This window comes from Micropterus salmoides, unplaced genomic scaffold (genome assembly GCF_014851395.1).
Source record: "Micropterus salmoides isolate LMB-PRFRI ecotype aquatic unplaced genomic scaffold, ASM1485139v1 Ms_hic_scaffold_2873, whole genome shotgun sequence".
NCBI classification, from domain to species: Eukaryota; Metazoa; Chordata; class Actinopteri; order Centrarchiformes; family Centrarchidae; genus Micropterus; species Micropterus salmoides.
In genome coordinates, this window is record NW_024042121.1 from 1 (window position 1) to 13345 (window position 13345).

Consider the following 13345-nt stretch of genomic DNA (forward strand, 5'->3'; position numbering starts at 1 on the left):
GGAATCTCTGACATCTTGTTCCCGCACTTCTGCTCACCAACGAAATCACCTCCTCTGTATCCTAGGTAGGATGCACAACAAATACCAAATGCTACATGTACTTTTTGATCAATGCATAGAAAAGTAAGGGTACATATTATACGGTAAAAGGTCAGCAGAAATCCACACAGAACACTGACAGTAACTGCAACATAAACTGAATGGAAAATGTTTTTCTGGGCTTACAGGGTCAGTGCTGAGGCAAGTATAATGCACAAAACAAGTCACACAAACAACGCTGAACACACACTCACGCCCATAGAGATTATACAATGCAAAACACACCTTCAGAATAGCTGGTGTGGTAACTGCGCGGGGTTTCAAGTTCTCCTCAGAGTCACCTTTTAGAGATCTTGAAGTTATACGAGGTTTGATGCTTCGGAAGATGGTGATGATGAGGATGTTGATTGGAAACATGAGAAGACCACTCTCTATCCCAACCATGAGCTCCTGCCAGGTGATTTGCAATGAACCTTGAGAGAGGAAAACAAAAACAAAACAAGGACACATTGTCGTGATGAGAAGTAACTGAAATAAGGCCCAGCCAGGATCATTCAATCACCGAGAAGTCAGCACATTGGTTTAATGGCTCTACTCAACCGTCTCGTAAAAAATCTAAAACTAAAACTAGCTGGTAAATACTGTGAAGCATTTGGCAGCTAAAGGCAAGAAAACTACTTGCACCACCTCCAGGCAATGAGTACCAATTTATATTCCAATTGTTTTGGTAAGTGGAGCATTTTTCTACTAAATGCTGAGCTTTAACAGTTCTCTGTGTGTCATTGTATGTCCTCTGTCCTCCTGGACTTTTGGTTAGAGGGTTGAGAGGATAGATTTTATTTGTGAAAAAGTGGCGGTAGGAGGCAAAAGCAAAGTAATTAAAGTGATTAAAGGGAAGATTTCTCAACGCAAGGTTGCAGAGAATTTAGGTTTTTCAGATCATAGTACATAATATTGGGAAAAGATTCAGGGAATTTGGAGACATCTCAGTGCGTAAATGGCTATGTCAGAAACCACTGTTGAAATAGATGTGTACAGCTGTCCTTATTTCAGAAATGGTAGGGGCGCCAAATTGCACAGAAAACCACATCTTACATGCTATTGCTTTAAAGGTCCAGTGTGTGTGTAATAATAGGAGGATCTATGAAATGCAATATAATATCCATAACTATGTTTTCAGTAGTGTATACGTAGACCTTACATAATGAACCATTATGGGTTTTTTAAAAATTAGACTGAGCCATTTCTATCAAAGTTCATCCCGGGTCCCTCAAATAGAAGTTTCATGTTGCACCACCATTCTTCTACAGTAGCCCAAACGGACAAACCGCTCTACAGAGAGCCTTTCTCCTACACGCTTGCAAAGGGAGGGGAGCAGTGAGTGAGTCGTTGGTTTCAATTTGCAACCCTCACCACTAGATACCACTAAAACGTACACACTGAACCTTTAACATCAATCCATTTTGCTAGAATAGCACAACATAGAGGATAATATTCCATTTACACGGTATGTATTATTTCATTTTAGCTAACAAGTAGCCCAGGTGTAAAATGTTAAATCTCAAACATACACACAGATTTCTACAATATATCAAGAGACAACCAGCAGCCACTTAATTGTTTCTAATAACACCTTCTGCTCCAGCTCGCATATTGACCTTTTGAACTTTCATCCAAAACTTTTAAAACCCAAAGAAAACCTCTCATATTACATTTTAGATATTTGGAAGTTTTTATGATGAATATAGTACATTTCTTACAAAACTGTGGGTTTGTTGTGTTAGTGACCTTATATTTTAGATACCAGTTTTAAAAGAATCATAGGCATCTTTTTCTAAAAGTAGAATGTTCACCAGTCCTTTTCAGATGCCTATAACACAATTATTATCAACCAACGATAACAATGATGAAATTAACATAAGAGTAGGTTTCCCTTTTGAATGAAACTTCGCTCTTCGGGTTGCAAAGCTAAGAAACTGCCAAATAATTGAAGACTCAGTTATCACCGATTCCAAAGACTACTGGCGAGGCCGGATCTGTAGGAAGGTTCCAGAAGGCGATATTGATGGCCATGGTGCAGAGGAGCAGACTCATGCAGCAAGACACCCTCTGGGCACGTGTGAACGGACTACGTGAGGGAGGATCCACTACGGACACCCAGATGTGTTCATCCCTAAAGCCAGTCGATGTTCTGGTATGGAAAATATTTCTGACAGAGAAAAACAAAAGCCAAAATGACACTAATCAATTAACATGACTTTCTTAAGAGCGTGTCGGAGTGTAAAGTGGTCCAACTCTGACCTGAAGCTGGCAATCTCGTTGTTCTTTGCAGCATTGAAAGTTTTTTTAGTCATGCCGTCTCCATGGTCAGCACTCAGCCAGCAGTCACAGAGGAAGTGCCACACGTGTCGTGTTTGGAGGTCTTGAACGGTCACCTTGTTTATACCTTTTTATAAATCAACAAAGATTACACATTTACCATATGTATAATTTTATATGAAAATGCAAACAATATATAATTTTAAGCTACACTAGGAAACTCTGCAAACTGGGAGCAAAAAGAGAGAATGTTATACCCATATTGTATATGGTGTATATTTTACTTCTAAGTTTCCCATTACCACTTCACTCTACACAGAAATTTCTTTCTTCTGAAGCCAATATTAGTATATTACTACAGTATATTGCCCAAAGCAATTTGTGGAATCCTTTATGACCAATCTTATTTCAATATGATACCATAGCTCAGATATATTCTCCCCCAAAGTGTGTGTGTATGCATGTATATATCATGCTCAGAGTATATAGAGAAGTAATTACTAGGTAGTGCCAAATGAGTGGCAGATTTGACATTTTAAAGTGTCACTGTGAAGAAGCCTGCAGAGAGGCCATAAACACTACCTGTACACAACTCTAACAACCCTGTTTACAGGTTTACACTGACACCCACAAATTATCCACATTTTCAGTGTTGAACTGAATCAACAACTATATAAGTGTCACATCAAGGTACAACCGTAATATGACATAAAGCTGCAAATAAACTTAAATTATCTGCATTATTAATTAAACTTTATCAATAACAGTTTCAAAACAAATTATGACCTTTTCAGATAGCTGCCATTCATAATTTAGGGAAATTGGCATTTCTGGATATTTTATGGCAACCGCTGTGTCCAGATCTGGATTAATTTCTATGTATGTAGTAGTAGGTATGTATGTAATATGCTCAGTCTCAGCCTCTAGTACCATGATGGGTGACCTCCAGAGTTGTCGTGCTGCAGCCTGATGTTTCGCACTTCGCCCAGTGGGAAGGGAGTGGCCAAAAGGAATATATCGACAGCGCCTCTCTCAAACACAGGCTTGTCGGGATCTGTGAGGTTGTGTGTGTTGCTCTCTCCCTCTGTGCCAGTCAGCTTCACTGTCACCTACAGGACCGCACATCATATTTATGCAACAGCACTAGTCTCTCACATCAGTGTCCTGAATCAAGATTGTGTGTTGTGCATAGTTTAGCTCATTAACTACAAACTGTGTATAAAATTGCGAACCTATGCTTTAGTAATTCTACCAAATTCACATTTCCCTTTTTATAATGGCTATGTGTGCTTGCTGCTTTCCTTGAGCAAACAGTCAGTGCTTTAAAACATCATAAATGTTTAGCATCACCTATATTGTAACTTGTCTGAATATTATGAAATCAAGCGTTGATCTGAAGAATACACAATTTGTTGCAAACAAGCTTAAACATACAGTATGGTTCTTTAAGCCAAGGTGTATGTTACCCGTAGTAAAATTATTATTCTATGAGCTATTACCTTTTAGAAATATAAAAAAAAAAACATTCTGTTAATGAAAGTATTCTTACATTTGTAGTCCCAGAATTCTTGCGATGGCCAGTATGGACACTGATCAGATAGTTGTACCCAGCACCCGGGTGATTGTCTTCCAGCAGAGTCACCTTCCTCTGATAGTTCAACATAAAACATTGTGGGTCATAAATATAAATGTACTGGCAGGAATTGCTTTATTCGGGCACTGGAATGAATATGAACAGTTTAGTTTCCAAACAAAATATCCACCATTAAAACAAAGGACATAACAGGAATGCTTAGAAATACTTCATAATTAAGAACATTTTTCTAATGTGGCCTGATGAGTTTCAGGTAGCTGAATTCCTACCTGGTGAAAACACATACAAAAAGAATTGGGCCCTTTTACCAAGATTATCAGAATTACACTGCTAAGAATTGATTTAAGAGTAAAAAAACATCTTGCCTCAGAGCTGCTTAAACTTATCCAGCATCAGTCCTACTTTGAGTGAAGTGTAGGACTAAATCTTAAGTGTCTGTCTTAGAGCTGATTCAGGACACTTTGCTGTGCTGCAAGCAGGATTTTGGATGACAATGTAGGCAAGGACCGATCACTGAATGGATTTCCTTATTTAAGAATATCCTCAGATAAATTCACATTGAATTACTATAAGTAATACTTATTGAAGGACCACACCCCTAAATGCATTGAAGCAACTGCCATGTGATTGGTTGATTAGATTTGCATTAATGAGAAATTGAAATGAGAAATCCTAATAATCCTTTGGTGAGTGTATATTTGTGCAACACCTCCTCTCTATCTCTCCTCTTTGTCGGATCACGGGGGGGGTTGTTGGAAAGTTGATGAAACGTGTGACAGTGTCTGGAGCTGAAAGTGGCATAATTGTTTCCATGACAATTCGGCTGATTGTCACGGGCCAAAATCATCAGCATTGATGCATTTTTCCTGTGACAAATAAACAAAGCGTCATCACAACCTTCAGTTTAGATGAAAACGTAGCCTATTGCTGCGTAAAGTCAGTGGTTAGTTGACGTCCCTCACCAACTCGCTGACAAAGGTTATGCCTGCACTGTGTGACCCCAACTGATCAAGTGCGCGTCGTCAAATAATTTAGAAACATTCTTCTTCTCCTGAAATATTCGTGCATGTCTCTGTCTCCACAGTGCTATCACCCCTACTGGCAACTCCTAACCACTTGAGAGACCTCTGGAGCTGTCTTAACTGGGAGAGTAAGTTTGTTTATTAGCTTTTAGAAATTTGAAGAAACTTGCTTTTATTCTGAAGTTTGAAAGCAGGAGTACATCTCATGAATTCTCAGCACTTAAGACGAATATGGCACTTGATAAATACCGGCCCTGTTTCATAATAGTCTGGAGAGACTTACCTTAGAGTGTGACCTGCGGTCAGCATAGCAGGCCCACAGCAGAGTGACCAGGTAGAGGCCGAAGAAAGCGCACAGCAGTGCCAGCACCACATAGTTCTGAGACACAGTGGCAAACAACTCTGCTGTTCGAGATAGGTCCACTTTGTTCGGCATCACAAAGAAGGAGCTCCCAAAGAGAGTCAAGTGGTTACAAAGACACTGTGTTTGCTCTGGAGTGCTTTTCTCTCCCACCTGAGACAAAGACAGCACATCACTGTCTGATATACAACAACTACTAAACAGTAATTAAGTACATTTACTCTGTACTTAATTACAAATTTGAGGTACTTGTGCTTTCCTTGAGTTTTTTCTTTTCATATCACTTTCTACTTCTATTCTAACACATCTTAGCAGGAGATATTGCACTTTTCAATTTACTACATTTATTTGACTGCTTTAGTTACTTGTACTTTTCATATTTTGTTATAAACTACCAAAAATTTAAGAACAGCTGACACGATTATTAGATTGACACTGACATTAACTGCCAAAAAGTTTAAATGTTAGAGAAATTTTTCGTGTAAAAAACATTTCATGGTTCCACTTTCACTAATGTGAAGATTTGCTGTTTTTCCTTTTAAATTATTTTAATTAGTTTGTAATAATTTTGATCTTTGTAATTTTGGTTAGATAAAGCAAGCATTCTAAATGTGTCACTTTGGGCTCTGGGTAATTATGATGGCATTTCTCCCTATTTTTAAATTTTCAATAATAGCTTAAAGGAGAAAATAATCAGCACATTAATCCATAAGAAAAATAATCATTATTTGCCCTCCGAAACAAATAGTTAATTGTTAAGCTCCCCCTCAACAATTACAACAGTAAAGTCCTGCGTTTACATTAATGCACTGGAGTAATAATAATAATCTAATACATAATAGTATAACAGTCACAGGACAGTATTCTTTTTGCAATAAGAACTTTTACTTTTAATACTTATAGTACATTTTCCAAATTATACTGACTTTAGTAACATTTTCACTGCAGGACATTTTTGGCTAGTGTATTTTTAAATTCTGTTTGTCATGTCAGGAACGTCTGACAAACATAACCATACTACTTTATTTTATCTACTAGTCTAAGTAGATATAATAAGTCTAATAGTCTAATAGTTAAAAATACTAAAAGTATCAAAAGTAAAAAGTTACTTTTGATACTTTTAGTATTTTTAACTATTAGACTTCACTTTTAATGGAGCAAGGGTATCTTTACTTTTACTCAAGTACAGGATTTGTGGATTTCATCCACCACTGCTACTAGAACTGTACATGCAGAGTCAAAACAATACAGCCAAATTAATCCAGTTGGAAACTCACCTTGCAGCCATCAGTGCTCCATGTATCCCTGTCTGTGTTCCAGTACAAGCACTTGCTCATAAAAGAAGTGATGATCAGTGTCAGGCCCGGCTTCCAGGTGGAATTGAGTGTGATGTTAACATACCAGACACCAGGGGTCTGCTGTAACATCTCTGGGGTTATCATATAGCGATAGTCTCCTGTTGCAAAAATCAACTAACATGAGTTCATAATCCAAAATCAATTAAAATAAAACAAATGAAACCCTTTTTCCATCTGATTTTATATTTTTAGATGTATTATAACACAAGTAAAACAAATAATGCTAAATTCGTTTGGTTCTATTTTGTGTTGTTATTATGCTTACCTGGGCAACAGTGATCCTATTGCTACACACTGTTACATTAGATGACTAAAAACAACAGAAATCAGAGGTAAGGGTATGAAGTAATATGTCAATGCCTGCTTGCAGCGGCAGTTACCTATTTGTGTCAAGGTGGTATTGGTGGTTCTGCGGCCTGAATATGAACCATTAGGTGACCCTTTAGACAGCACTAGAACTAAAGACACATTGGCACTGGGCATCACGCTGAAGAAGATGGTCACATTAGGGTCTGAGACTTCGAAGATGGTTATCGCTTTTGTGTCTTTCTCCAACACAACAGTAGTGTTCAGCGGTGTGGATGCATTTGGCTGAGGCAAATAGATCTGGAGAAACAAGAGAAAGCAATGTATTACTACTATTAAAATCAAACTTATGGACATAATTGCCCAATTAATGTGTGGTATTTTCCCCTTGCCAATAAAGTTGGTAGATTAAATTTTTTGCTCAAAAATGTGGGAAAGATGAGGAGACGGACTATTTAATGAGTCTTGCCCTTGATATATTTTATATCTTAAAATTGCATTTACTTTATGTAATATAACATAATCTTGTGGTAGATATGAAGGTTAAACTTTTTGATTATGTAAGTTTTACAATATAAAAATTGTATTTGTATTTTATTAAAGTTTTATATAAACATCGTCACATTAACAAATCAGATGACTTCTATATATATCATCATAATAATAATAACATACAAATCAGATGTATATTCCTACAGTAACATGCACCATCATCTAATTAACAAGCAACAGATTAATTCTCAGACACATGCACATGGTGTGTAGGTAATTGTTGGACTTGTTGGCATATTTATTTGCAAGACACAACAATAAAAAGCCTCTTCGTTTTCTTCTCAGTTGTAGTCACCACCTTTTCTCCCCATTTTGGATGGGTTAGCTCTCCTTTTTGTGGTCCTTCTCACTGCTAATCCACTGTCGATCTGGGAAGGGTGCGCACAGTGATACAAATACAATACCCAATTCTCAGGTTGGCTGTACCTCTATCATCTCTGTCAGGTTTGCCAGCTTTATATCTGAGACTCCATCACTAAGTATAAGGCTGCAAACAATTCCTGAAACGTTGTCTGACGGATGGGATTCACCAAGAATGTAGACATCTAAGAATTAGAAAAGCTCTGTTAAAAAGGCTGCAACAAAGATGCAAAACACACACATGATGATGGGACATACTGACCTGAGAGATGATTGCACTATACCCTCCAAGCTGAGACTGAATGCTGAATATGAGGGGAGTCTGATGAACGTCCCATCTTTCTCTGACCCGAGCACTACATTGCTGATTTCAGCAGGTTTAGAACTGGGGGAGGGGGGGGGGGGTTAGAACACATTGCATAACTGTTTAAAATTTTTTGCCACATTTATATGGTTAAAATTAAAGAAAAGTTGCAACAGAAGAAATATCGGGTGAGTGAAAGTCTAATACTGACCTGTTTTGATAGATGGTGCCTGATGGGTACCTGATGATAAACTGCTGTGTACCATTAGCGCGACCCAATAGCAAGGAGATTGTCCTAAAGATCTCAAAGATGTCCTCAAACAAATCCTAGAGAGGGAAAAAAGAATGCACCATCACCTGACTATGATAGCCATAATGTGTATGATTGCTTAAAGCTGTCAGTCACACATTCCTTTGAACTTACAGTAGGGTTTGGGTTAGTCTGGATGTCACATTTTCTCACTGAGAGAATGTTAATGGCAGTGCTACAGCTGATGATGTGACTGATAATGTCGCTGTTTTGGATAGCAAATTGTGGTGTCAGAGCTTTAGTGCCTTCCAATAAATACCTAATGAAGTTGTCCTGTAAAAGGGAAAACAGACAGCATTTAATGTGCCGTGACAATTACCAAAATGGAATACTTTCCACAAGCTTTCCAAAGTGAAGGTACCCACCCTGCTTTCAGCAGTCGGCTCCCCTTCTGTTGTTCCATTCGCAGCAGTTCTTTATCCGCTGCCTGTCTCAAAAAAACAGCACTTGTGAACTTTGAGGTATAATTAACAAAAGGCCAATCACTGTACCATTCAGTGAGCTTCATGATTCACAGGTCACTCTGTGTGTAAAATAAATCCTCACCTGGAGAAGGTCGACAATATTTCTAACAGACGAGCCCATGTCAGTTGAATCCCTTTTGAGCCCTGAAATCAGAGTTTGTGTGTGTGTGTGTGTGTGTGTGTGTGTGTGTGTGTGTGTGTGTGTGTGTGTGTGTGTGTGTGTGTGAGAGGAAGAGAAAGAAAGAGAGGCAAATACACAAATTCAGTTGAATGACTTTCTTGGTTGATTGAAATAATGCGACACATAACGTTTCAATCTAACTTACGGGATCTGGCTGCATGACTGGATGCCATTGTCTTCTGCAAAGAAAACATGAACAAACTAACAAATTCAGTCTGGGTGTTTACATGGCTTCTTACTGACTCTGAAATGTGACTCTTACCTTTGTGTTTGATGATGACCGCAAATCTTTAAAAACAAGAAGGACACTTTTACAACGACATGTTGCAAATAAAATGCATATTCATTTAAAAAAAGAAATCAGCAAGACAGAAAGGAAAAACACTTAAAGGAAGAATGAATGGAGTTTAAGCAGTAATTAGGAAGCTGTTGTTGCATACTGTGGGTGCAGAGGAAGCCTCGTCTCTGGTTGCAGTCAGATGTGATGAGATGAAGAGGATTCAGCTTCATGTATGTGCAGTTGTCCTTTGAGATGTCAACATTTTCTGCTTTAGAAAGAACACACACAGACACACCATTAGGAAAAGCCAGTGAAGACAAAAACCATTAGGGCTGCCACTATTAATTAATCTGTCCGATATTTTTCAGACTAATTAAAGTGTCAAATACATCAAGTTCACAGAGCCCAGTGTGAAGTATTCATATTGCTTGTTTTGTCTAATTAACAATCCAAAACCAAAATATAGTTATTTTTAATATTGACCAAATGTATCAATTATCAACATTGTTGTCCATTAATTTTCGGTTGATGGCTCCAGAAATGAACAACACACACAAAAGATAACAAGTGAAAACTTATACAGACAGCTTTAAAGGTGTGAGTGCTTCAGTGACATAAAAACAAAAACTTGACAACTCACAAAATGTCAAGGAGGGGGTAAACAATATCTTTCAGTCAAAAGTGCCTCAACTCAAGCCAATCTCAACAGCTTTGAACAGAATCAGATGAAACTTTTATTGAAGGAGGTTGCCTATGATCTAAATATTTTGTACAGTAATTTCATGCCGCAATTAGTACGTTATGGTAAATATATCTAATTTATTTTACTAATTTCTAAATATGTCAAGTACTGACTTTGTATTGTTTATTGTTTAATTGTTGTTTGAGAAAATATCTTCTGATTTGACTTGATACCATACACACACACACACTCACACACACACACAGAGTTGATATTTAGATTGTGTTGGTACCTTCAATAAAAGATTTCAGTTGAAACCCAGCCTTAGTCAATGCATGCAAAGTGAGTTGAATTTTGTTGTACTGTGAAATAATTTCTAATGTGTGCCCTTTTCTCTTTAAAATGTTGAATATCCTTTGGTCACAAAGCCTGCCGCTCTGCATGTAAACCTTTGACGGAGGGTCTTAAATAGACACTGCCTGATTTTAAGGATCAAGCCAAAAGCACAATAAATTACAAAAATAAAAATACATAAACAAAATAAATGCTGTGTGTGCGCATTTTACTCACTTATGGCGGGTCCCTGGTACAGCCCTTGGACCCCCTTTCCCAGCCACCAGGTGAAGTTGCTGGTGTTTCTCTCTCCGTTGATGTTCTTCAGGAAGATTTTGATTGGGATGGTCATCGCCTTCAGGAGTTCCCCTCCTTGCTTTTCACAGCTGCTCTCAGCTTGGGACCAGGTTTTGGATCCCCCAACAAACTCATAACAGACATTTTTGAAAACAAATTCACACAACGCAGGGGAGTTGTTGCCTGAACAGGCCTCAGACTTTTCCGGGAAAGATAGAAATCCAACTGAAATCCAAAAAAAGACAGCAATTTGGAGTAACATGCCCATAGTTACTATAATGCACAGAGCTAAAGCACATAGTGCTGCAGAAACTGCGGCAAGAACAGCAACTGAGCAAGATAACTTCTGTCACTCACATGGAAATTCGGGAGCTTTCCCCAGAAAAATTCTGCATATGTTCTCAATAAATTAGGAAAATCACTGCAGACACTCAAACAAGATGCAAAGTCAAGGAGTCACTTGGCATCAGTGAAGGTCACACAAGCTGATCCTTCCATCTGCTGCTGACCAAGGACAGGTTTCAACTTTCACTTTGCTTTTAACATGTAAAACGTTGCCTACATTATTATCATGCATGCATTATAATAATACATTCTTAAAAATAAGTATCTTTTTCTTAAGTCAAATCATCCTGAATGTCCACGCTCTTGAGAAGTGCCTTAATTTAATTTAATTTGATGGTAAACATCCCTGGATCTCCTCCACCTCCCCGTGGTGGAGATATCGCGAGAGGATGTGGAGGAAGCTGTGTCCACGTGTGGTTTGTGTAACGTGAGGAAATGCATTCAGTGCCCTTAACGCAATGACAGAACCGCGTCCATGGCGGGACATGTGAAGGTAAATTAAGAGACGAATGTTTTTTGTTTTTGGCAGAATCAATTAAATCGAAACGTCGCCACGAAACTTTATGTTGTGTTCCTGATTGCTAGCTCGGGTGATCCGCCTAAAAGTAGCGTTAGAGCAGGAAACACTCCAGGTTAGCGTTGCAGCGTCCTTGCATATCACCACAGAAACACATGTAGTGGTGGTGTCTTTGCTATTATTTGCTTTCCCTTTGATTAAACTAGGGTGGTTATTGGAAGAAAATTGCCTAAATGTTAAGGTTCATGTTTTTGGGATGCTTAGTTTTCAGCTATAACACACAGACTAACGTTATAGTCCCCTCCAGAGGAGGTTACCTCTAATCAGATATCAGGACGACAGCTGATTTGTTACTGAGAGAAAATCAGTTTCCATAAACTGTTTTCATTCAGCTAATAGCAGGCAGTGGTGGAAAGTAACCAAGTAAATTTACTTAATTACTGTTACGTTACAATTCTGAGGTTTTTGTACTCTACTTAAGTAAATCCAATTTATGCGATTTTATACCTACTGCACTATATTTCATGGGGAAATGTGCATGTACTGTTAATGTACTTTTTACTTTACTCCCTTTTCTTTAACTGCTACAGTAACTAACGTTAGCTACTTTGATTTTTACATAGAAAACTTACCATCAAGTTATTAGACTTCTCTCCATTTCAAATTTCACAGCACTGTACACATAAGACAGCACACAGTAACAAGATACAAAGACAACAGTACACACAGGCCAGTTCAGTGAGGCCAATTATTTAAGGCGGCTATGGCTGTGGGGATTAGACTTTTCCCAAAGGGAGCCCTTCTGGAGCTCAGTGCTCTGTTCCTCCACTAGAGTAAGATGGTGATTGAGTGGGTGTGTGATGTCCTGTATTACTGAGGTTGCAAGGCGTGCAGTGCAGCCTTATCGTTCAGTTCTGTGAGGTTGGATGTGGGGAAACCAATTATCCTGGCGGCTGTGTTGTTTGTTGTCACAAACTGCCTTGGGATGTGCAGGAGGACTTTGCCATGGGCTATTAAAAACCACTCAGAGATCATTGGTACTCATCTACCGAGCATCAGCAATATCTGTTCACCCTGCTGCCGTCTGGCCAGAGATACAGAAGTATCCGCTGTCATACCACCAGACTTCAGAGCAGCTTCTTCCCTCAGGCTGTGAGACTCCTCAGTTCATCTTCAGTACTGCACCATGTAAACATATTATAGTCACCCATCTACTGTATATCATTTTTGTATATTATGTTTTTGTGAGTAGCATAAAGACAGCTACAACTTTATCTTGTTATACAACCCTTTGTTGTAAAATGATGTAAATAAATCCTTGTACTTTGAGTTTGGCCCGATGAGTAACAGATAACATGTTAAAGAAGCAGAACAATAGGATGGGTTGAATAATACTCTGTAGAAGGAGATGGAGATAGGATAGAGTCCTATAAGCTTGCGGATGAATTTGTTTTTCTTTGTGTTTTTGCATGTCACAAGTGTGTTGCTCAGCCATTTTAACTGTTTGGTTATTGATGACAATGGGATGATAAGGTGAGGAGGGATCAGTTATTATTTCCTATTAAATATGACCACAGACCCTCACAGGTTTTTTTACTTACAGTATGTGTCTGATCGCTATGCTGGGTTTTCCCTGAGGTCATCATGTACTTATAAGAGTAAAAAAGATAAACATGAGATCCCCTTAAGTCAACATATATTTTTTATCTTGCTGCACAAAG

General features: G+C 38.3%; 1 protein-coding gene and 1 long non-coding RNA gene across 2 annotated transcripts; both read right to left on the minus strand.

The window, feature by feature from the left end:
• Positions 1–12: 12 nt before the first annotated feature.
• On the minus strand, positions 13–8068 carry LOC119882061 (polycystic kidney disease protein 1-like 2; the record flags this gene model as incomplete). The annotated part of the gene is made up of 10 exons (XM_038692077.1): positions 7978–8068; positions 7074–7299; positions 6613–6791; positions 5258–5488; positions 3908–4006; positions 3302–3467; positions 2341–2485; positions 2046–2248; positions 325–512; positions 13–61 (listed from the first exon to the last, which is right to left on the minus strand). Coding segments are annotated over exons 1-10 (1495 nt in total), but the record flags the coding sequence as incomplete, so codon positions are not given.
• Positions 8069–8221: 153 nt separating this feature from the next.
• Positions 8222–8923, minus strand: LOC119882062. The gene is made up of 4 exons (XR_005440451.1): positions 8891–8923; positions 8640–8798; positions 8427–8542; positions 8222–8296 (listed from the first exon to the last, which is right to left on the minus strand). It is a non-coding gene; the product is annotated as an uncharacterized LOC119882062 (long non-coding RNA).
• Between the last annotated feature and the right edge of the window lie 4422 nt (positions 8924–13345).